This window comes from Heteronotia binoei, chromosome 21 (assembly GCF_032191835.1).
Source record: "Heteronotia binoei isolate CCM8104 ecotype False Entrance Well chromosome 21, APGP_CSIRO_Hbin_v1, whole genome shotgun sequence".
Lineage (NCBI taxonomy): Eukaryota > Metazoa > Chordata > Lepidosauria > Squamata > Gekkonidae > Heteronotia > Heteronotia binoei.
This window is the reverse complement of record NC_083243.1, coordinates 91,525,387-91,550,594: the sequence shown is the minus strand read 5'-3', so window position 1 is coordinate 91,550,594 and position 25,208 is coordinate 91,525,387. Positions and strand designations below refer to the sequence as shown.

At 44.3% G+C, this 25,208-nt stretch overlaps 1 protein-coding gene across 16 annotated transcripts in view; it reads left to right on the top strand.

Annotated features, from left to right (window-relative positions):
* Nucleotides 1-25,208, top strand: part of LOC132589015 (gephyrin) — a 680,040-nt gene that overhangs the window by 442,345 nt on the left and 212,487 nt on the right. For 8 of the 16 annotated variants that reach the window (XM_060261538.1, XM_060261529.1, XM_060261531.1 and 5 more), the window contains 2 exons: nucleotides 6,478-6,750; nucleotides 8,853-8,951. In XM_060261538.1, coding sequence (XP_060117521.1) covers nucleotides 6,478-6,750; nucleotides 8,853-8,951 — 372 coding nt within the window. Of the gene's footprint in view, nucleotides 1-4,067; nucleotides 4,225-6,477; nucleotides 6,751-8,852; nucleotides 8,952-25,208 lie in introns of those variants that run through there. The other 8 variants (XM_060261532.1, XM_060261537.1, XM_060261534.1 and 5 more) reach the window with 2 other exon arrangements.

The following is a 25,208-nucleotide window of genomic DNA, read 5'->3' as shown; positions in this document are numbered from 1 at the left end:
CTTTGCTGGGCAGGATTGCTGCAATTAAGATGAATATCTTGCCAAGAATAATGTATTTGTTCCAAACTATCCGGATTGTGAAAGATAGCAAACAATTCAATAAATGGCAAAGGAAGATTTCTGATTTTGTATGGGCCGGAAAGAAACCAAGGATTAAGATGAAGATTTTAACAGATGCCAAAGAAAGAGGTGGTTTTCAGCTTCCGGACTTAAGATTGTATCATGATGCAGTTTGCTTGACATGGATTAAAGATTGGATAATGCTGTTAGATAAAAAACTTTTATGGTTAGAAGCTCATGGGAATAAATTCGGCTGGCACACATATTTGTACTATGGGAAAAATAAGATGGATGGGTTTTTTTCTCACCACTATATTAGAAATAGTTTGCTAAATACTTGGATAAAATATAAAAAATATGGTGATGAGAGGAAGCCGCTCTGGATAGTGCCAGCAGAAGTAATAAAATAACAGCTGAATCTGATGAAGAAAGAGCGATGTCATACAATCAGCTGCTAAAGATTCAAGGTGATAAAGTTGAATTAAAGTCTGCAGAAGAGCTAAATAACAAATATGACTGGTTTCAAATGCAACAAATAAAAAGTTTGATGGAAAACGATATTAAGTCGGATGGAATTAGACGTGAGCAAACAGAACTGGAAAGGGTTTTGCTTGGAGACAATGAAAAATTAATATCGAAAGTATATAAATTATTATTGAAATGGTCTACTGAAGAAGAAGTAGTAAAATCTCAAATGGTCAAATGGGCAATCAATGTAAACAGAGAAATTCAAATGGATACTTGGGAGTACCTTTGGAAGAACTCGATGAAGATATCAACATGTCAAAATATTAAGTAGAACTGTTTTAAGATGATGTATAGGTGGTATATGACTCTGAAAAAATTGGCAAAGATGAGTAAAAAAGATGTCGGATAGATGTTGGAAATGTAAAAACCATGAGGGTTCTTTTTTTCATATGTGGTGGACATGTAAAAAAGCGAAAAAGTTTTGGCAGATGTATCAACAAGAAATTTCTAAAATTTTGGGTTGTGATTTCAAGAAAGTGGCAGAGACATTTCTGCTAGGATTACAAATAGAAAAATTTCCTAAAGAAGATAGGACTTTAATTTGGTATTTGCTCTCAGCTGCTAAGACACAGTATGCGCAGTTGTGGAAGCAAGAAAAAATACCAGAGAAATGGGATTGGATTGTGAAAGTTTTATCGTGGAGTGAGATGGATAAGTTAACAAGAACTTTAAGAGATTTTGATTTAGACGTGTTTAAAAATGAGTGGAAGAAATTGAAAGGATATATAGAGCAAGAGTGGAACGTAAAAAGACATTGGACAATTTTTTAGTATGAATGGGAAGAGAAAGACATTGAACTCCAATTGGCTAGGGGTACCTTTATAATTGAATTTAAACATATAACTTCGGGGGAAGTCTAGTAATGGAGGGAGGGGGGATTGAAAATATCATATGGGTTAGAGATAGAAAGGATATAATTAAATATTGTAACCATATGTTATTAATAAATTGTTTAAAACCGAGATTGTGAAGGGAGGTCAAAGGTGATTGTCATTCAGGCAAACTAAGACAAACCACCAGAACAATGAAAGACCTTCCGATATGTTGGAGCCCAACTTGGAAATGAAAAATGTTTTGGAAGGATCAAAGTTATTTTTACTGGTGTGACTATGAGAAAGAGATATTCACTGTTTTAGACCTCAATGTGGAGGTACAATAATGAAACAAGCATTGACAGCAGTCACTATAAGACAGAGATCACAAGCTTCGACAGGAGGATTGTATAGTTTTATTTGTGTGTCTTTTGAACAAAATTCAAGTTTAGTGGCACTTTTGAGACTAACAATGTTTTATTCAAGGTGTAAGCTTTTGTGTGTATGCACACTTCTTCAGATACCTTGAAATGCCAGTCTATACATATAGGCAGGCCTTTTTTTGTAGAAAAAGCCCAGCAAGGACTCATTTGCATATTAGATCACATCCCTGACACCAAGCCAGCCAGAACTGCGTTCTTGTGCATTCCCGCTCAAAAAAAGCCCTGCATATAAGTAGATGGTGAGCAGCAAATTAGCAAACAGTATAATGGCAATGTTTAATAAATGCAAAGACGAAACAGGTATAACAAGCTAAGTTTATATGGTCACCATTTGTTTGGATTTAATTCAGGGTGGGGGGGCATAGTGAAGCAAATAAATACATTACAGTTAGGGATGTGTAAATGTACCCTTCATTGTGGAATACTAAGAGTAATTAACTGAGACCCTGTTGTGATGCTCCATCTGTCTCCTCTGAAGCATGGATGTAACTAACAACATCCTTTTCTTTAAGGTGGAGTGATTGGTTGTGCATTGTTAACTCACCAGACCAGAAAAAGAGTGGCCTGAGACCAGCATACCTAAGGGACCATCTCTTCCCATATATTCCCCAGAAAGCCTTTCACTCTGTTGATCAACATCTGCTGGTTATCCCTGACCCAGAGGATGTCCACTTAGCTTCAGTTGCACCAGGGCCTTTTCTGCCCTGGTCCCTACCAAGTGAAACATGCTCCCACTAGAGGTCAAGGCCCTATGGAACTTATTGCAGTTCTTCAGGGCATATAAAACAGACTTGTTCCACCAGGCCTTTGGTTGAGGCAGTGGACACTCAGTTTTTTGGCCTACTTGCAGAAAAACCCATCCACCTGCCCATGGAGTACTGATATAAGTCTCATTGTGACCATCTGCTCCAGCTTATGGGGTTATGTTATAATGTTATCTATGTTTCACCATCTTTAAGTAGTTGAAATTGTTTTAATTGTTTTAAAGATTTTACTATGTTAATTGGTTTTTAATATTTATTCATCTCTGTTTTTACCTGCCCTGAACCTGCTTGTGGGAAGTGCAGGATAGCAATTCAACAAATAAAATAAAATACATTCCAGTCTACCATTCCAAATTACATTACATTCTATTATTCACTGCATTATGTTACAATTATTATTGCAATCTACAATTCCAAATAAGAAATACAATAAAACAAAGAGGAGGATGGCCCTTCTTGGTGAGAATACAGATGTAAGGACTCAATAAGATTAGCATATATAGTGTGTGTGTGTATATTGTCTGTTTGCTAGTGGAGGGAAGGTATCATGAGGCAAACAAACATACCCCATACTCATCACTCATTAATGTATATAAAATGGAATTGTTTGGAAAAATATTCTTCAATTCTAACACCCAATTTCTAAACAATTACTGACACATATCAATTTTTTCTTTGAGAATATATATTTGCCTTGACCCTAGTGATAAGCAACCATCAGCTAAGGTTCTTCAATGAGTGGATAGAAAATTGTCTAAAAGAGGAAATTAATATGGTTGGACATGTGGCTGGCAGTATGGCACTACTGTATTTTCAGGGTATTTTTCTAAGACATGCATGGTTCCATTTCACAGGGCTGCTGGCTGAGAAAAGTTCAATGTCTTCTGTTTGAAGGAATAGAACTATTCAGCTCTCAGACAGATTATTTCTTAAAAAAAATAAATCAAGTTCAGATTACAGGTACTTCTACATCTCAGTCTTCCCAGAGATCCAAAGTGTTTTCATCCATAGGTAGGATAGAACAGTCAGCAACAGCCTATGTATTTCAGTCTACTGCATATGGAGTCTATGACATATCTATGCATGCTAGCAATGACTCCGGAAACCAAAAATGAATTCAAGATCTGCTAATAGTGTGTGAGATGTCTTCAGTGACATTATCTCCCTTCAGGAAATGGTAACCAAAGATTACTACAAAATAAACTCTACTCTCTACAGGCTGTGCAGTGAACATTAAGAATATTTACCAGTTTAGGAGATCAGGGAGCTTCTCCAAGAATAAATAATAGCATTGGTACATTTAGATATAATCAGAATAGGTTCTATTAAAGATACTTTAGGACAGACAAAAAGAGTGGAGGGAAGAGACACTCCTGTTGGACAAACTATGCTGTGAGTTCAGGCAGCTTTCTAATAGGATACCTCTTGGTCTAACCACAGATACATCCCTATGATGTTGGTGTGCATATGTTGTATGGAAACAGGAGGAAGGATTGAAGGATTGGACATCAACTAATTGAACCATCAAGAGTGCTTATTTCTGTAGCCCCTGTCCTGAAGGGGAAGATGGTTCAGTTGGCTACAGACAGCATGATGACAAAATACTACATAATCAAGGTGAATCAATTTCTCTCATGTTTTTAGGAAGGCTAAACAAATTTCAAAATCAGACTTCCAGTGCCACTCACATGACATGCAATACCAGTTTGTGCTAGATACTCTCAACTGGTCAGATTCAGTAAGCAAGCATTGGGCTCTAGAGAAAAAATCATCTAGCTACAGTATTTCAATAATGGAAACACTGAGGCAGATCTCTGTGCCACAAGACCTAACATGAAGTATCCCATATTTTTCACATATTCAGTTACCAGGTCATTGGGAGACATTTTTCAGAGTTCAAGAAGGGTGGGGTTTTCTTTTCTTTTTAATTCTACCTAATGACTTACTGAATCTGATATGAGAGCAGCAGCAAAGGAACAGAAAAACTAGCTATTGCCCTGACATTGTCACAATTAACACTTTTAAAAAATTGACTCATTTTTGGGGGACCAGAATTTTTCTGTGAAGACAGCAAACAGTGAAATTCTAAACTGGGTCCAAACTAAGTTGGCAAAATAAATAATTTAAATAGGTAAATGGCATGTGTAGAAATATTGAGCTGATTAATGTAAATAAATTGGGCTATGGTTAGTGTCTAAATGGTTTTTTTTAAGTTTTTTTCTTGAGAACCTACCCTTCATTGTTTTGACTAAGGAGAAATCTGGCTCCAGTCTTGTATGATTTTTATTTTTAAAACTAGAATCTCTGTAATCCACCAGTTTGTGTTCAGCCTATAAAGCAAGAATACACAATCAATCCAGAGTATCTGAAAGACAAATTTACTTATTTAAATCTTCCTGCCTGTTTTCTGAGATTGTCTTTGTAGGCCATGTTCCAGGCTTTTGTTGGGAGATCATTTGAAATCATTTTTCCTGCCATTGTCATCTACTGCTGAATTCTGCTACTGCTTTCACTTTTGTTTCATATATGTATATGATTTGGTTTTATTGTTGCATTACATTTTAAAAATCTGGTGTTAGCTACCTGAAAAGTTAAATAGATAGGTTTTTGGTAAATATATAATCAGGAGTTCTTAACCATAACAAAGTCATAACTGATCTTTGTTAGTGTTGAGCTTGCACTCATGTTTAAAAACATTAGAAAAGGAGGTGTGTTTTGCTTGATCAGGCCTGCCTGAAAGCCCACCTACTCCAGCTTTTCTTTGCAAGAACCCCAGGCATTAAGGGGAACATCAATGGACAGGTATACGTTTTGAATGTCCCTGCTCCAGTACTTCAGATGTACTTAAGCCTATGTGCAACACCCCCCCCCCCCCAAATTCTGACAAGAGAGAAAGAAGGACAATTTACAGTATTCTTCCAGTACTCCCGCCTCCAAGAAATAGAAAACTCAGACAGATGTGCTGTGATGCTGGGTAGAAGCCAAAGACTCTTCTGTAGGAGTAAACTGACAGGTGAATTTTACTTCATAATTATGGTCACAATCTGATAATGTTTCCACACACACATTAGGAGGGAGCCACAGTTGCATATATAGCATCTCAGGTACAGCCCCCTGCATCTTCAGTTCTTAAAAGATCCTAACCTAGTAGGAATGAGAAGAAACTCTACATGAAACCTTGGAGATCTATTTCTCAACTAGACAATATATAATGGCAACATATTACAGGGCGGCAAGGGGGATGGAGCTCATTCAAAAGTTCTTGTTTTTATTCTAAACATCATTTTAAGATGCAGAAAAAGTATGTTGAAAAGACAGAATGTGATCTTAGGATATATAAGGACACATTATTCTAAGTGCAAATGGGGTAGAAGACCTAAACAAAAAAGGCATTGTGAACTAAGGAGTACAAAGTTGAACTTGTTATGGGAAAAGCTTAGTATCTTTCCTATTAGGAGATGAAAAAGGAACAAAATTAATTTTAATAATATTTTCAAATTGAACACAATGTACTATATTCTATAGTCAAATGAAGTTGTTAATATTTAACTAGTATATATAAACACTTTTTGCAACAGTTCCTTTGTCTAAAATTTCTATTCGAATTGTTTTCAAACTACAGAATATAGTTTTGTCTACAAGGACAAAACTGCATAAAGTGAAAGCTCTAGTATGGGACTATGATGTGGATATGTTAAAGCTGAATAGAAAAGTTAAGCTGCAGTATTAATATATTCAAAAAGTCTATAAAGTGTACATAAGATCATCATGCTAATTCACATCTCTAGACACCTTGAGTAAGTTTAACTGTTCTATAACTACTGTGTCCTATAGGTAAGTCTTCATTGTCATTTTTTTCATTGTGCACAGGAATGCTTTCAGTTTATACTGCCAGCCCTACCTCATGCCATTGACCTTTTGCGAGATGCCATTGTAAAAGTAAAAGAGGTGCATGATGAACTTGAGGATCTACCTTCACCACCACCACCTCTTTCTCCTCCTCCAACCATCAGCCCACACAAGCAGACAGAAGACAAAGGTGTACAGTGTGAGGAAGAGGAGGAAGAGAAAAAAGATAGTGGAGTTGCTTCAACAGAGGATAGTTCCTCTTCACATATAACTGCTGCAGCCATTGCAGCTAAGGTGAGTTGGGGGTCATTTGCCAAAGAGGCACATTGGTTTCTATCTCAGGTACTTTCCTTTAGCCTTTCAGGCATACATTTATGTTTTTTAAATGTAGTGCTATGGCAATAAGGAAAGCCTATCTTAATGTTTAATCAAATAATTTTAACTTTCAGTTTCCCTTTCATTTTTTATTTACAGCAGTTTAAACCACCCCAGAAATTAACCACCATCCTACATAACCATCCTATAAAGTGATAACTCTAAAATAATATAATTATTTTCTAATACCATTGTTCCCAAGGCTCTCATTTTTATGCTGAGAATTTGTTTTGTGGGAAAGTTGAGAAGCTGGACAAAGGGAGGGAGGCATTACCTGTGCAGCTGTAGAAAGGTACGCAGTTGGACCCAACTTTTTCATGAAGTCCAGGTTGCATGACAAAATATTAGTGGGAGTTGGATTAGTTTCATTGGTATCTATCGTGCTATGTCTGTAAGAAGAATGAAGCTCTGAATTAAATACCCTGTGTGGATTTCAGTAAAGCTTTTGACAGGGTTCCCCATGATGTCTGTTGGGTAAACTAGAGTACTGTGGACTGGACTCTAGGATAGTTAGGTGGAAAGGGAACTTTTTGGCATTTCATCTGAATGGAGGGAGGTGTGCATATTTTTATAAATATTCTGGATAAGGGTGTGGAAGGGGTACTCAATAAATTTGCAGGTGACACCAAATTGAGAGGAGCAGCAAACACACCAGAAGACAGAAATAGGATTCAGTGAGATTTGAACATGCTGGAAAAGTGGGCAGATGTAAACAAGATCCAATTTAACAAGGATAAGTGCTGATTTCTACATCTGGGTAACAAAAATGAGGAACATATATTCTGGAGGGGGGATACACTTCTGGGTAGCAGTATGTGTGAACAAGATCTTTGGGTATGGGTGGGCCATAAATCAAATATGAGCAGCCAGTGTGATGCAGCACCAAAACACTAATATGATCTTAGCTGTAGCAAGTGTGGCATAATGTCCAGATAGCAAGATGTCATAGTCCTACTGTACACTGCATTGGTCAGGCCACACCTGGAGTACGGTGTGGAGTTCTAGAGGCCTCACTTCAAGAAGGATGTAGACAGAATGGAGCAGGTGCAGAGGAGAACAACACAAATAATCACAGGTCTGGACTCTGGAGACCAAGCCCTATGAGAAAAGGCTGAGGGACTTGGGAATGTTCAGTCTGGAAAAAAGGAGGTTGAGAGGGAACATGATTGCTCTCTTGAAACATTTGAAAGGCTGTCACTTAGAGGAGGGCAGGAAGCTGTTCCTGTTAGCTCGAGAAGATAGGACTTGCAATAATGGGTTTAAATTAAGGGCAGTAGGGTACTGGCTGGATATTAGGAAAACCTTTTTACAGTAAGAGTGGAATCAGCTACCTAGGGAGGTAGTGAGGTCCTCCTCACTTACAGTCTTTAAGCAGTGGCTGAACATACACTTGTCAGGGATGCTGTAGGCTGATCCTGCATTGAGCAGGGGGTTGGACTAGATGGCCTGAATGGCCCCTTCCAACTCTGTGATTCTGTGTGTCAAATTGGAATACCAGCAATGCATAGTTTGAGCCAAGCTTTGACAGTCTGAGTCCTGTCAAACCATAGCTGAACCTTGGACCACTTCTAGAGGTCAAAGTGTCTGAGCCATGGGATATAATTTCACAATAGCCCAACCCCTCCAGCACTTGCTTTTTTATGGACTAAACAACCAAAATCAACATTCCAAACCATCTCTATACAGTATTTTCATCATGTTTACAACAATCCTCTTTAAAAGCATTATCAGATGTTTGCAAACATAATGCAGTTAGTCATTTATTATCAATGGAAAGTTGGATTTTTACTAAGTTCACAAAGTTCTATATTGAGTATTTGCTGTCCTGGAAAGGTACAAGCAGTAAACATTAAAAGCAGAAAATACCTGAGATATAAACTAATTGAGCTCGTCTAAACTCCTATGCATCTTGCATTTGTATATTTCACTTGTTTTTACTCCTGTTCCCTCTGTTCATTTTGCTTGTTTAGTATCATGTTTTCCTGTCACTGTATTCATAGTTGTTATGTATTGTACATTAGAAGCATCCATCCTACACCAGTTATGCTGCTATCATGGCAAAAGGTGAACATCCCATCCCTGGTATCATCCGTTATTCCCATCACGCAGCAGGAGAACCGGTAAGACACACCTACCGGAGGGTTTTTAATTACTAATATCTGCAGATATTTTTCCTGTCTCCTCTCTGTGTGTAAGAAGGAGCTGTTCATTTTATTCCCACCAATATATAATATTAGTCTCTAGCAAAGAAGTCTTAACTTCCTATTTCATGCACTCTGTGGTTAATACTAAGGAGACTTGGTGGCTGCATCTGGGCTGCAAATATTTCTGGTAGAGGCTGCTATTGATCATCCATCGCTGTCATTTTTCTAGTTTTTGTCATTTACTATCTCTCATGTTCAGTTCTAGTCATTCGGCTTTGTTTCACTCACAGAATGAAATCTAAATACTACTTTTGTGTCAGTTCCCTTCTTAAATTTGCCATGCTCTGTAGTTTAAAGAAAATATGGACATTGCCACTTAGGTCAGGCATCAGATTTTCTTGTCATACTGAATAATAGATCTTCTTTGTAGCCTCTGTGTATCATATCCTTGAGATCTATGGTGCCTGCACCAACTCCAATCGGTACCTCCAGGGCTTTTTTTGAGCAGGAACACAGTTCTGACTGGCTTGGTGTCAGGGAGCGTGGCATAATATGCAAATGAATTCCTGCTGGGTTTTTTCTACAAAAAAAGCCCTGTGTGGAACTATTTATTTATGTTTATTTACATTGTATTTATATCCTGCCCATTCTATACAGACTCAAGACGGCTAACAGCATAAAATAGACAGTAAACAAAAGCAATATTAAATCAATAAAAAATAAAACAATCAGATAAATGACAGTGGTGCTACTTCAGGTGGATCGTGTAATATTTTCTTTCTCACACACACAGATCCTAGTCAGTTAGTACTAAAGTGTGATAGATCCAGATGTGGTGGCAGCCCTCTCCCATTAGAAGTTATATGCCATGAGAAACAGTTCAGTCTTGCAGGCCCTGCGGAACTGCAATAAATCCTGCAGGGCTCTGATGGCTTCTGGGAGGGTGTTCCAAAGTATTGGGATTGCAACCGAGAAGGCTCTTGCTCTGATAGAATTAAGCCTAGCCTCTTTTAGCCCAGGAACAGCCAAAAGATTTTGAGAGCTTGATTGCAGTGCTCTCTGGGGAACATGTGGGGCAAGGTGGTCCCGCAGATAGGTAGGTCCTAGGCCATATAGGGCTTTGAAGGTTAATACCAGGATCTTGAAACAGATTTGGTATGCAACAGGCAGCCAGTACAACACTCTCAGCACAGGCTGAATGTGCTCCTGACAGGGAAGCCCTATTAGTAGCCTGACTGCAGCATTCTGCACCAACTGCAGCTTCTGAATCTGCGTTAAGGGCAGCCCCATGTAGAGAGCGTTACAGTAATCAATTCTTGAGGTGACCAAGGCATGGATCACAATTGCTAAGTCTCCACACTCAAGGTAGGGGATCAACTGCCGTGTTCACCGGTGAAAAAAAGCAGCTCTGGCAGTGGCTGCTACTTGGGCCTCCATAGTCAAGGAGGACTCCAGAAGCACTCCCAAGTTCTTAACCCTTGACACTGGCATCAATGGTGCCCCATCAAAGGCTGGTAGAGGGATCACCCTTCCCGGGCCGCTGCGACTTAGATAGAGAATCTCTGTCTCCATTTTCAATGGTGATGTCAGGGGTTGTGGCCTAATATGCAAGTGAATCCCTGCTGGGCCTTTTTTATTTTTTGTGGGTACCTCTAAAGCTTCAACAGAGGGATTTTTGTGCCCAATCACCCAACCATGCCCAGGAAGTCCACCATTCACACTCGGAGGGCAGGGCACCAAGATCCCGCCAATTCTCTTCTGACTGCCACATTTACAGGACTTCGCTCTCTAGTCAGTGAACCTCTTTCCTCCTTTTTTCTCTTTGTTTTTTTATCATTCTTTGCTTGTTTCTTGCTTCATTCTCCAGATTCTGCAAAATAAAACCAACAATGTGAATTAGTCATCTCAGGGGACTGGGTTTGCCATTCCAACCCCCCACCCCAGCTGCCTCAAGGCCTCCTGGCTTATGTGGGGGTTCTTCAAACACTGCCTGCAATGCAGGAATAAACACTCTCCCACGGATGGACGCTCGCTGTGCCTCCTGTGTTTGGGGGAAGCGTACCAATATTTCCGTGCACTGCCAAAAATTCAGTAAACAAGCCCGAAAAAAAGTGCAGCACACCTCCAAGCTGCACTTCTTAATCAGCACTGACACCTCTGAAAAAGGGCACCAAATCCTCCACAAAGGGCTCTGCCTCATCAAGTTTGGATCTTCTTCGTGGTCTCTGTGCTTCACACTCATGGGATAGTGCGCCTGCGCCGATCCCCGCATCGGTATCTGAAAAGCCCGGGATTTTTTCGCGCTCGGCGCCAATGGGCATGCGCAGGCGTCCCAATGCGCATGCTCACCGGCGCCAGCGTGGGGATCCCGCCAGTTCCTTTCTGACTGCTGCGCTGAGAGGTTTACCTTTCTGTTTCCCCGGTCGGTGAGAATTCTTGGCTTTGCCTTTTTTCTCGTTCTTAGCCCGTTTATTGTTCCTAGTTAGTTAGTTAGTAGTTTGATAGTTTAGTTAGTGTTAGTAAAAAAAAAAAAAGCGTTCTTTGTTTGTCTGGCGGACTGCCCCTTGGGGTATTTCGCCCTCGCTTTCCCCCGCTTTTCTCAGACCACTCTGAGTAATTTTGCGTGCGGCTTCTTTCTATGGAAAGTCGCTGGGGGTTTTTCAAGCGCTGCCGTGCTTGTGGGAAGAAGATCGCCCCTCCGGACGGCCATTCCCTGTGCCTGCTGTGCCTGGGAGAAGCGCACCGAGTAGAGACTTGCTTGCACTGTCTCAGCTTCTCGAAGCAGACCAGAAAAAATCGTGTGGATCGATTATCGGCGGCGTTAACGGAATCGGCGCTTCGGCCTCATCGACAGATGGAGTCTTCGGTACCGAAATCGACCGACACCCCAGCACAGGAGCTTGCATCGGCCGATGCTGCTCCGACACTGACTTTGACCGAACTGCCGGAAGAGCGTGGCTCCACAAAACGTTCCCGCGAGGGCTCGGTGGATACGCCCGCTAAGAAGCGCCGAGAGGACTCGGGGACCCGAGCTCCTAAGAAGGCGAAATCAAAGGAGAAGCGGAAGCGACCCTGCACTCCTTCCCCGTTGGTCAGCGCACCGGCATCGGCGATCCCTCAACCGCCGAAGAAGATCATGGCCTCTCCACGCCGAAGCCCTGTGATTCAGCAGCGTCTGTCGGCGTCGGAGCAGGAACCGGAGATCGACCTGACTCAACGCTCGTCATCTTCCGGGTCCCGTCGACGGTCGGCCAGCGGATCGACCTCGGAGGTGGAGGCGTCGGCACCGATAGTCCCACCGGTCCCGTTCAGGCCCCGAGACAGGCGTGAGCCGGAACAATTCTATGCACCTCAACGCTTCCCAATACCACCATAGGAGCAACGCAGGTGGCAACCTCCTTACTCCCGCTACGAATCCTGTCATTGGTACCCTGAGGACTGCCAGGACTGGGAGCGAGCATCGGAATTCTCCTCCATGTCGAGGGTATCGCACCGATCCCGGAAGGCGTCGGTGTCAGTCCCCCTGGATCGACAGTTAGTCCCGGTCGAAACTGTACGAAGACCACCGCCGGTCCAGCTTCCACCGCGAGAGTCGACCCCGATTCTCTCGGAGCACTCCGTCCATCAAGACTCCTCGTCATCGGAGTCGGACAATGAAGCCCAAGACTTAGAACCTTCACCGGTCTCCCAGACGGCTGAGGATCTTCCGATTTCGCCTTCGGAGGATCTGAAGTCTTATGGGGACCTAGTGAAACGCATTGCTGCCACCCTCAGACTGCCTGTGACCCAGCCAGAACCCGTAGTGGACGACAACGTGTTCGATATCATGCAGAAGAACACGTCCACTGCGGTCGCCCTGCCGGTCACGAAGGTGATCCTTCAAGTTGTCAAGGAACCTTGGAGTAAGCCTTCCTCGACTCCTGTATCATCCAAACGGCTGGACCATATGTACAGAGTCCAGGAGACAGGGGCTGAATTTTTATTCACCCACCCACGGCCTAACTCGGTGGTAGTCTCCTCTTCCTCAAAGGCCAGGAAGGTCCACTCCTCTCCGCTTGACAAAGAAGGGAGGAAGATTGACGGAATGGGCCGCAAGGTCTATTCAGCGGGGGCACTCGGCATCAAGGTATCTAACTATGCCGCCTGCATGGCTAGGTACCAATATGCCGTGTGGGAACAACTTCCCCCGTTCCTTTCTTCTCTAAGTGAAGATAAGAGGGCTGCTGCAACCAAGCTCCAGAAAGAAGGTCTCGCTGTGGCCAGACAACAACTGGCTGCAGCGAAACATATGGTGGAGGCTTCAGCCAAGCAACTCACCTCTGCAGTCTGCATTCGGCGACACTCCTGGCTCAGGTCTACGGCACTCCACCAAGATACAAAAACCTTCATTGAAGACCTGCCTTTTGAGGGTGACGGGCTCTTCAGCACCACAACTGACACGGCGTTGCAAGAGTTCGACAAGAGTGTCAAGACTTCTAAAAATTTGGGCGTCCAATCTACTCCCAAGGCTTCCAGATCCAAGCAGTGGCCTAAGCCCTGGACCAAGAAGCCCTACCAAAGGTTCTCCCCCGAGCAATGGCGTCCTCGACCTATACAGCCTGAACGACCCTCCTACTCTGGTAACGGCAGGAACCGTTACGGGGCCCAACCTTCCAACAAGTCTAAGGGGGCTCGTCCCCAGAAGCAGGGGGTTTGACTTCCTGCAAGCACGCGTCATCGCTCCCACTGTTGGCTCTTCCATCCACCTATGCCCTTTCCTGCCTGCCTGGGAGTTGATCTCCACAGACAGGTGGGCTCTGTCCATCGTAAAAGAGGGCTCCAAAATAGAGTTTGTTCAGACCCCAAACCAGTCCGTGGTAGTTACCACTCCCCCCTCCCCACCTCTGCTGGCGGAGGTGAACAAACTCCTTCAGAAACAAGCCATAGAGGTAATTCCACCAGAGGCCAGGACAGGAGGCTTCTACTCCCGCTACTTCCTGGTCCCCAAACGGGACGGGGGCCTGAGGCCTATCATGGACCTTCGGAGTCTGAACAAATTCATTCTCTACCAGAAGTTCAGAATGGCTACCCTGCAAACTATCCTGCCTCTCATCAATCAGGGAGACTGGATGGCGACCCTGGACCTCAAGGATGCCTACTTTCATGTCAGCATTCACCCTGCGTTCAGGCGTTTCCTAAGGTTTGCAGTGGGTGCTCGGCACTTCCAGTTCAGGGCCCTGCCGTTTGGACTGTCTACCGCTCCTCGGGTGTTCACGAAGCTGATGAGTGTGGTGGCTGCCCATCTTCGTCTTCAGGGAGTCGTTGTCTTCCCATACATCGACGACTGGCTTCTTGTGGCGAAGTCGAAGGACAGTTTAACAACGCACATTGCCATCACTCTGCGTCTTCTCGATACCCTGGGGTTGCAGGTCAACCTGGAGAAATCCCATCTTACTCCTTCAAGAACAGTTCAATTCATAGGGGCTCTGTTGGACACAGATCAACACCGAGCATTCCTTCCTTTGCAGAGGGCAAGGGACATCATCAGCCTAGTACAGCTTCTTCAAAGGCGGCAGTGGGGCACAGCTCAGCAGCTCCAGCGGATGCTGGGGCTGATGGCTGCGACGACAAGCGTGCTACGTTTCGCAAGACTGCGAATGAGAGGACTGCAACTTTGGTTCTTACGTCATTTTCGTCCCCTCAGAGACTCGCCTCGAAAGAGGTTCTCCATCCCTCCTGGGACCCTCCAATCTCTGCAATGGTGGGGATCGGAGACCAACATTTGCCAAGGGGCTCCCTTCCATCTACCAACCCCTACTGTGACTATCGCTACCGATGCTTCCATGTGGGGGTGGGGAGCTCACCTGGAAGATCTATGTGTGGGGGGTCAGTGGCCACCGCAGCTGAGTCGGTGCCATATCAATTACCTGGAACTGCTGGTGGTTCACTTTGCCCTTCGTTCCTTCCGTCCTCTGTTAGCAGGGAGGACTGTGGCACTGCTTACGGACAACACCACTGCCCTGTGTTATATAAACAGACAGGGGGGGGGACAGTGTCCCGCAGGCTATGCTCGCTGGCAATGGATCTCTGGACAGAGTGCCTCCAGTGGGACGTTTTTGTGAAGGCAACACATCTGCCGGGAGTCCTCAACATACAGGCGGACTCTCTCAGCAGGGGTGGAGCTTTCCCACACGAATGGGAACTGCAATGGCGGTTCCTGGAGCCGGTGTTCCAGCGTTGGGGTTACCCACAGCTAGATGTCTTTGCCACAGCGAAGAACAAGAAGTGTCCCTTGTTCTGTGCCAGGGGAGGTGCGGATCCAGCCTCGATGGGAGACGGACTCCTACTTCAGTGGGGGGGCTGGTTCCTTTACATGTTCCCACCCTTGCCTCTGCTGACAAGGGTAGTCCACAAGTTAGTGCAGGAGAAGCCACGTTGCATCCTGGTGACTCCTTGGTGGCCCTGTCAGAGCTGGTTCTCGATCCTGCTCCAGCAGTCGAAGGGGGTCTTCTACCAGTTCCCGACAGATCCGGACCTGTTGTCGGCCCAGGGCGGGCACGTACTCCACCACAACGTGCCTCACCTGAAATTGACAGCATGGTTCATCAACCACTAGGTTTTTCCACCAGGGTCCAGCAAGTCCTCCAAAGCAGTAGGAAGCCTTCCACTTGTGCCTCTTACGAGAGGAAGTGGAAGAAATTTAGTAACTTTGTGGCTGCCTCTCCTAGGCCGCCTGACTCTGTTGGGCTTTCAGCAATTTTTGAGTTTCTTTTATCCTTGGTGGATGAGGGGCTGGTATTCTCCTCCATCAAGGTTTATTTGGCAGCTATCTCTGCTTTCCATGGTTCAGTAGAGGGTTACTCTGTTTTCGCTCACCCTCATTCCAAGAGGTTCATGAAGGGACTGTTTCGCCTTCACCCCCCTTCTAGATCCCCCCCACAGTTGTGGGACTTGACTCTGGTTCTGGACAAGTTGACTCGTCGTCCCTTTGAACCTATGGCAACATGTTCCTTACAACTTTTGTCTTGGAAGACTGCATTTTTGGTTGCCATTACCTCAGCACGTCGTGCGGGGGAGCTCACGGCGATGCGCTGTGACTACCCCTACCTTGCCTTTAGGGAATCAGGGGTCTCCCTGGCTCCGGACATCACTTTTCTCCCCAAGGTGGTTTCCCAATTCCACCTTAACTTAGAAGTTTGGTTACCCACGTTTTACCCTAGTCCTTCCTCGGATGAGGAACGTAGGTTGCACGCGTTAGATGTTAAGCGTGCCCTCCTGTTTTATTTGAATCGTTCACGGGGTTTTCGTAAGGACAATCAGCTTTTTGTCTCCTACTCTGCCCCTAAGTTAGGGTCCAAGATTTCATCTCAGAGACTTTCCAAGTGGCTTACTGAGACGATTAAACTTTGTTATTTGTTGGCAAAGAAGCCTTTACCTGGACCTGTTCGTGGACACTCCACAAGGGCGATGGCCACGTCGGTGGCATTCCTGAAGGGTGTGTCCCTTTCTGATGTCTGCAAGGCGGCTACCTGGTCTTCTCCGCATGCCTTCATGAAGCACTACGCTCTGGACGTGCATGCTCAGCAGAGGACTCGGTTGGGAGCTGCGGTGCTGCAAGCTGTTTCTTCAGGTTGACCGTCTTCCCGCCTCCAGGTATGCTTTGCTTGCTAGTCTCCCATGAGTGTGAAGCACAGAGACCACGAAGAAGATAGACAGGTTGCTTACCTGTAACTGTAGATCTTCGAGTGGTCATCTGTGCATTCACACTACCCGCCCTCCTTCCCCACTGCTGACGGTCTCCCTCCAGTAAGGAGCTTCCAGCGGTCAGGAAGGAACTGGCGGGATCCCCGCGCTGGCGCCGGTGAGCATGCGCATTGGGATGCCTGCGCATGCCCATTGGCGCCGAGCGTGAAAAAATCCCGGGCTTTTCAGATACCGATGCAGGGATCGGCGCAGGCACACTATCCCATGAGTGTGAATGCACAGATGACCACTCGAAGATCTACAGTTACAGGTAAGCAACCTGTCTTTTTCCTGACCTCCCCAGCAAAACCATCATCAGCAGTATCAATCATTGTTACCAGAGCATCGGCTCCTAAATTGGCGTCAGGGCCAAATTCATCCTCTTCTACCCCACCAAAAAAGCCAAAGAAGGATAAGGAGCATAAGTCGACTAAAGAGCACAAGTCACACTGCTCCAAGTGCAAGCCTTCCCCAAGCTCATCCATGGCTTCTCTGGCTTGCACACACCAAGCCCTTGCAGTTGGCTTACCAGATCTGATGCTTCTGTCATCAATGCCAAAGAAAATCTTGGCATCACTGCATCAGGTGAACTCCCCAGTACAGACTCAACTATTGCAAAGCATCCAATCATTGCATGTTCTGTACTCAGACATAGATTAGATTGACCTCATGCAACAATCCCAACACCCTTCCCAATCAGCATCAGCCAGCTGGGTAAGCTCTCCTCAGTACTAACTGTGTCAGGCTTTGATCACCAGCAACTTTGACCATGGCAAAAACAATCCTAAAGAACCACTCCATAGTCCATATTGTCACAATCACTTCAAGGGTGATCATTATTTTTGGTACCATGATCAACCTGGACTTCCTTCATCGGACCATCAGCAGCTCAACTACATCTACAGACCCCACCATTCGCCGTTTTCTTGGCTACCACTGAGAGTCCAGACAGAATGGGACTGGTGCTCCTTCTGACACTCACCCAAATCCCACAAACAGGATGCACCACCAAAACTGAAGCTGAAACATCCAGCACCCTCCACTCCGATATCTCATCCGCACAAGCCAAAAAGGGTGTCAACATTCTGATGCTGACTCATCTGACATTGACAACACTCGAAGAATGGGTGGAGCCAACTCTGATAACAGTGAATCAGATCACTCACCCACTGACCTGTCACCTCTGACTTCAGTCATGGAGAATGTTCCTATTTCTCCATCTGAGAACCTGAAGTCCTACAGGGACCTAATAAAAAGGATGGCCACCTCCCTGGGTTTGTCAGTCTCCCAACCACAACCAGAGGTGTATGACTTAGTCTTCGACATTTGCAACAAGATGTTTCCACAGCAGTTGCTCTCCCACTCACAAATATGTTGTGAAGGGCACATTGGACAAGACAATATCTTCGGATGTATCCTTTAAATGGCTGGCTCATATATATATAAGGTAGAAGAAGAAGAAGAAGAAGAATTGCAGATTTATACCCCGCCCTTCTCTCTGAATCAGAGACTCAGAGCGGCTTACAATCTCCCGTATCTTCTCCCCCCACAACAGACACCCTGTGAGGTGGGTGGGGCTGAGAGGGCTCTCACAGCAGCTGCTCTTTCAAGGACAATCTCTGCCAGAGCTATGGCTGACCCAAGGCCATTCTAGCAGTTGCAAGTGGAGGAGTGGGGAATCAAACCCGGTTCTCCCAGATAAGAGTCCGCACACTTAACCACTACACCAAACTGGCTACAAACAGTACAAGAGAAGGGTGCAGAGTTTCTATTCTTCCATCCCAAACGCAATTCTATGGTATGCCCTCATCATCAAAGGGCAAACACTCCATCTCCTCGCCCCTTTACAAAGAGGGTAGGAAACTAGACGCATTTGAAAGAAAATTTTATTCCACTACTGTCCTGGGAATAAAGATTGCCAACTTGGGGGAGCGGGGCGTCGCTTCACTATGGCGGACGTGTTTTAGAGAGGCTCCAACAACTCTCCCCTAAATACGTGCTATAGCGCAAAGCAATCACTTACAAACGGCGAAAAAAGTATGAGAAGAAAATTGAGATCTTCTTCCAAGTTAGCTGCTAAATCATCAGAGTTGGTAAGACTTTTTTTTCACCAAGAGAAACAGTTCATCGCTTGGGCCCCAGCAACTCTAACAAAGCCAATATGGCACCTGGCATCAGTTCCCCCCGCCTAACTCAAATGGTAATACTAATGCCGATGCAGAGGCTGATTTGGCGCCCTTAACAAAACAGGATCTTTTAAATTTGAGAGAAGATCTGTGCAACTTTTTCACCACTTCTATGTCTAAATTACTCTCTCCAGTCAATATAAAACTTGATGCTCTAACAGCGGAGCTCAAGGAAACGTCTAAAACAGCAGAAAATGCTGTGGAGTTGGCTTTCACCTTACAAGATGAAGTGAAGGCACTTCAAAGCTCAGAACAACACCTAACAGAACGTATAAATCAAATAGAAGCCAGATGGAGATCATGTCATTTTAAAATTCGTGGGATTGATGAAGGGGCAGAAGAAAGTGCCTCGACTTTTATTTTTGTAAAAAATTGGCTCAAAAAAACTTTTCCCGCCCATGGAGACGTAGCGATGTTAGTTATAAATGCTTTCAGAGTGGGATCTATGGCGTCTGCACGTAGGGGGCGACCCAGAGACATCTTAGTGCAGCTCATCTCATCAGCACAACGAGACACCATTATGAGGGAGGCAAGACGATGGAAGATTTTCTTTGATGGGAAGCGTGTGTTATTGCTGCTTGATTTATCCCCAGAAACCCTGCCTAAACGTCATTGGCTAAACTTGGTTTGCAGCAAACTCTTTGAAAATAAAATCAAATTCTGATGAAACCCCGCCTCTGACATCATTGTATATGAAAATGGATCTATTTTTCAAGCGTCAGACGGTCTAACTGGCAAAGCGCTGCTAGCAGCTCTGAATGTGAAAGTTACTCAAGAGGAGGAAAAGACTCTCATGGAAATGGCAGCACCTAACGACCCTTAAGAGTATACCTATGTGTAAGAAGATTTTCGCTGTTAAGACTCATTTTGTTCTTGTGTATTGATCAATACGTTTTGATGGATGGAGAGGTATTTGTTTTTTCATATTAAATAACCTATTAATGTTTTGCTTAGGGTAGGAGAGTTCAACATAGACGCATAGAGTTCAATGGTCTGTTTGGCTGTATGTTGGTGTGATTGTTAGTGTGGTAAAGTACTTTGTACGTTGTAAGGGAGTGCATGAGCGTTTAATCACATATTAATTCTAAATAATGGCATGAGTGAGTGTTAGGTTGTTTAGGAGATTGAATGATGTGTGGAAGTATAGGAGGTTAAGGTATAAATAATAATCCCCAATATTAATTCATTTTAAGTAATACTTAGATCAAAAAATGAATTTCAGCTTAGTTGTAATATAGTTATAAATTAATTAACAGTATGATGTCTATGTATTAGTTGTTTGTGTTGTGTGGTGTGTGTGTTTTTGATTATAATGTATGAATGCTGCTAGTTTAACATGATTGATCATAGTTTAATCGTAGTTTAACATGATTGTCAAAATAAATTTATATGTTAGTAATTATATGAGGGAATTGTATGTCAACATGAATTTTAATTTTATTTGTTGTTATAGTATACCAGATGTTAAGAACCACTAAATAGCAAACTTATACATGGACTAAAGTTTACATAAGTCCTTATAAGCTTTAATATGTTTTATTCAAATTGAGTTCATGTTTTTTTTCCTTACAAAAAAGATTGTAAAATACAAGAATAAGTGTCTTTATTAGTAGTAGTAGTATTTCTCCCTTTTGAGGTGCAGTTGGGTAAATGCATTGATACTGGCATGTACACTAGGATTTTTTTCATTCCTACTATTATTATTTGGTGGTATTTAAAGCAATGGATTTTTAGTCATCGTACCTCATGCAAAAAGTTAATAATGTAATGGTAATGCCTATGAGATGGCAATCAAGACCGCAAAGAAAATATACTTTGCGGCTAAGATTGCGTCTGCAAATTCGCGCCCAGCTCAATTATTTAGGATAATTCAGAATTTCACTATATTGCCACAGGGCAATCCAAACGTTAAGGAGTTGGAGATAGGCTGCGAGGCTTTTGCGAAGTTTTTTGCAGACAAGATCCAGTCGCTCCGCTGCGACTACCCTGCCAATTTAGATACAGTAAGTGAACTCGAGGCCCAATGCGTGTCTTCTGATTTGACCCTGGACTGCTTCGACCTGCTCAGCTTGGAGGAAGTCGACGGAATTCTTGGCACTGCACGACCCACAACTTGCGATCTGGACCCATGCCCCTCCTGGCTAATTAAGGCTTGCCAGGAGGAGCTAAGATGTCCTATACGGGACATCATAAATAGATCTCTTTCAGAGGGCTTTTTTCCAACACCCCTGAAAGAGGCAGTGGTCCACCCTCTGCAAAAGGCTACATCAGACCCGGCCGAATTGGCGCATTACCGACCGGTCTCAAACTTGCCCTTTTGGGGCAAAATTATTGAGAGGGCTGTGGCGTTGCAGTTACAGGATTTTCTGGATGACGCTTCCACCCTAGACCCATGCCAGTATGGCTTCCACCCGGGCCATGGGACGGAGACAGTCTTGGTCGCCCTCATGGATGACCTCCGGTGACATCTGGATCAAGGCGGCTTGGCGGTACTGCTGCTGCTAGACCTATCGGCTGCGTTCGATATGGTCGATCGTCGGCTGCTGACCTGCCGTCTCGCCGACGCAGGAATTTGGGGGCTAGCCTTACAGTGGCTCTCCTCCTTCCTTGAAGGTCGGGGACAAAGGGTGGCAATTGGAGGGGAGCTGTCTCAGAGACACCCACTTAATTGTGGGGTGCCTCAGGGGGCAGTTCTCTCCCTGATGTTGTTTAACATCTATATGCGCCCCCTTGCCCAGATTGCCCGGAGGTATGGGCTGAGCTGTCATCAGTACGCTGATGACACCCAGCTCTATCTATTGATGGCCGGACTGGCGATGTCCCTATAAACCTGGACCGGGCGTTACAAGCCGTGGCTGACTGGCTCAAGCTGAGTGGGCGGAAGCTGAATCCAGCGAAGACTGAGGTCCTTTGCATAGGTCGCGACGGGCCAGGAGGGGAGATCTCCCTACCGACCTTTGACGGTGCGTCACTGATACCAGTGCGCAGGGTCAAGAGCTTGGGAGTGCTACTGGAGTCTTCCTTGTCAATGGAAGCCCAGATAGCTGCCACTGCTAAATCCGCCTTTTTCCACCTTAGGAGGGCGAGGCAGTTGGCTCCCTTCTTGGAGTGTAGCGACCTGGCAACTGTGATCCACACAACGGTCACCTCGAGGCTAGACTACTGTAATGCCCTCTACATGGGGCTGCCCTTATACCGAACGCGAAAACTGCAGTTAGTGCAGAACGCGGCGGCCAGGCTGTTAGTGGGACTACCTCGGTGGGAACACGTGCAGCCTGGGCTGCGGGAGCTGCACTGGCTGCCTTTTGTGTATCGTGTTTGCTATAAGGTGCTGGTTATTACCTTTAAAGCCCTATATGGCAGAGGACCTGCCTACCTTAGGGACCGCCTCTCCCCATATGTTCCCCAGAGAGCACTGAGATCCAGTTTCCAAAACCTTTTAAAAATCCCTGGACCAAGAGAGGCTAGACTGAAAACAATGAGGGAGCAAGCCTTCTCAATAATGGCCCCCCGATGGTGGAATCAACTTCCAGAGGTTGTGCGAGCCCTGCGGGACCTGAATCAGTTCCGCAGGGCTTGCAAAACCACACTCTTTCAGCTCGCTTTCAAGATAGAACCCAGCTAAATTGACTTTTAGCCATCTTATATATGTGAATTGTAGCACCTTAATTATTAATACATAACAGCTGTTTTATCTAATTTTAACCTAATTTACAACTGTAATTTAATTGTATTTTAATTTGTCTTATTCTATTGATTGTATTTTACTGAAATCATGGTTGTTCCATGTCTGTGAGCCGCCCTGAGCCTGCCTTTGGCGGGGGAGGGTGGGATACAAAAATAAATTTATTATTATTATTATTATTAATCATCTCAACTCCACCTTAGTCTTAGATACCTGTGCCATTACTGTTTTTTTACATTTCTCTCTATGCTAACCTCTATAGTTCCATATCAGTGCAGCAATATCAGACTGGACAAATGTTAGGTCATGTAAGTGTATGTGCTACAGTACACTATTTTGGACTAGTTAACAAATATGTGCATGTTATTTTAATATTGCTTATATCTTTGGTAATGTTGTTCAGACCATAATATACTTGGTTATAAAGCTCAGGACTTTGCAAACTTATACCTTCTGGTGCTTCTAAAACCTTTAATACACTTTAAATTTGTTTTATGCTTCAAATATTAACTAAAGGGAGAGATGGTTTCTCAGCAACAGTTCAGTAGTTTCCCCCCAAGTTGGTTAATATAAAGGTTTCAAAGTAGGGATCATTTTCTTGGCATCCCTTTATACAGCCTTGTTTTAAGGTTTGAAACTTATCCTCTGTTTCAGGGGATTGTATTGAGTGTTTAATAAATTTTTGTTCTGTTTAAAAAAAAAAAGATTACCAACTTACCTAGCCTGTCTAGGACACTACCGGTTTGCACTGTGGGATCAAGTCACCTCTCTTACCATGTCTGCCAGAAGACAAATGGAACACTGTGCTCAAAATCTAGAAAGAAGGCATGGTAGTAGCCAAAGAACAAGTAAATTCTGCAAAACACAACATAGATACTGTTCCAAAAAGACTTTCATCAACTGACACTCTCAGATGCCACTCTTGGCTTCGCTCTAACAGTTTTAACCAAGACACCAAATCAGCCATCAAAGATCTCCCATTCAATAGGGTGGGGCTGTTCCATGCCACTACAGATTCTTCATTGCAGGAGATGGACAAAAATATCAAGACTTCTAGTACACTCAAAGTTTCATCCTCCTCCAAACAATTTAAGGGTAAACCATACACTAGGCCATGGTTCAGACACTCTCAAAGTCGTTCCTTTCCAGAGCACTCCTGACATGGACATCCCCAAGGCCATAGCAGACCATATTCCGCAAAGCAGAATTTTTCTGACAACCAGCAGCAGTCCATTGGGAACAAACATGGAATCTTTTACTTCCTTGCTGTCGGCTCACCAGTTCTAAATCCTCCAGTTCCTTCACCAATACCCTTGGCCACCTGTCTCTCCCCTTATCTCCATGCTTGGGAGAACATAACATCAGACAGATGGGTATTTTCCATCATTGCCAAGGGGTATGTGAGTTTGAACAGTTACCTCAGCTGCCATGGGTCATCTCTACACCATCCTCTATGGTCCTTCTGGAAAAGGTACAATCCCTCCTCACCAAGGGAGTGATAGAGCCAGTCCCTGCAACTTCCAGGGACAGCAGCTTCTACTCCCGTTATTTTACCATTCCCAAGAAGGAAAGGAGACTCCTCCCCTTCATGGACCTCATACATTAAATTGTCATATCATCTGTCACAAATTCAAAATGACAATTCAAAATGTGGATCATTCAAAATGATCCACATTCTCCCACTGCTGAAAGAAGAAGCTTGGATGGCCATGATAGACTTGCAGGATGCGTACTTCTATCTAATGATAAGACCATGCCACAGGCAGTACTTCAGATTTATAGTAGGTGTTGACCACTACCAGTATATAGCACTCCTGTTTGGGATCTCCACAGTCCCAAAGATCTTCACCAAAAGGATTGTGATGGTTACCACCCACCTTCATCTGCAAGGCATTGTAGTTTTTCCTTATATCAACGATGTTACTGGTAGCCGACTCACAAAGCCAACTCATTTGTCAGATCTCTCAGACTGTCTGCTCTGAAAGACCTTGGTTTCTGTGTAAATTTAAAGAAATCCAACTTAGTTCTAAAGTTCATAGGGGCCACCATAGACTCTGCAGCCTGCAGAGGTTATCTTCTACCCCAGAGGGTTCAGATCATAATCTCTCTAATAATGCACGTGAAGGAACAGGGACAAAGTTCGGTACATTCCATCCAAAGACTTATAGGGCTCATGGCAGCTACTACCACGGCCATCATCATGAAAAGCTGCAGATGTTCCCATTGCAGCTCTGGTTTCTGAGAAGTTTTTGGCCTTCTATATGCCCTCCATCACATGCTCTCACCTTACCTTTGGAATTATCACAGTCCCTGACTTGGTGGGAAGACCAGACCAACCTCCTGGTAGGTGCCCCCTTCAGGACCCCTGTTCCTGCAGAGATTCTCAGCACGCATGCTTCCCTGTTGGGATGGGGAGCACATCTAAGAGGGTGCTTGTTGGGACTCTGGGTGTGCCTGTCCCTACATAAACTATCTGGAACTATTAGGCATTCTTTATGCTCTCTGATCTTTCCACCCCATCTTTTGAGGGAAACTGATCTCAGTTCTTACAGACAACACCACAGCACTGAGTTAGATAAATTGCCAAGGAGGGACTGTCTCCAGGAGGATGTGCAATCTGGCAATAGAACTGTGGGAACT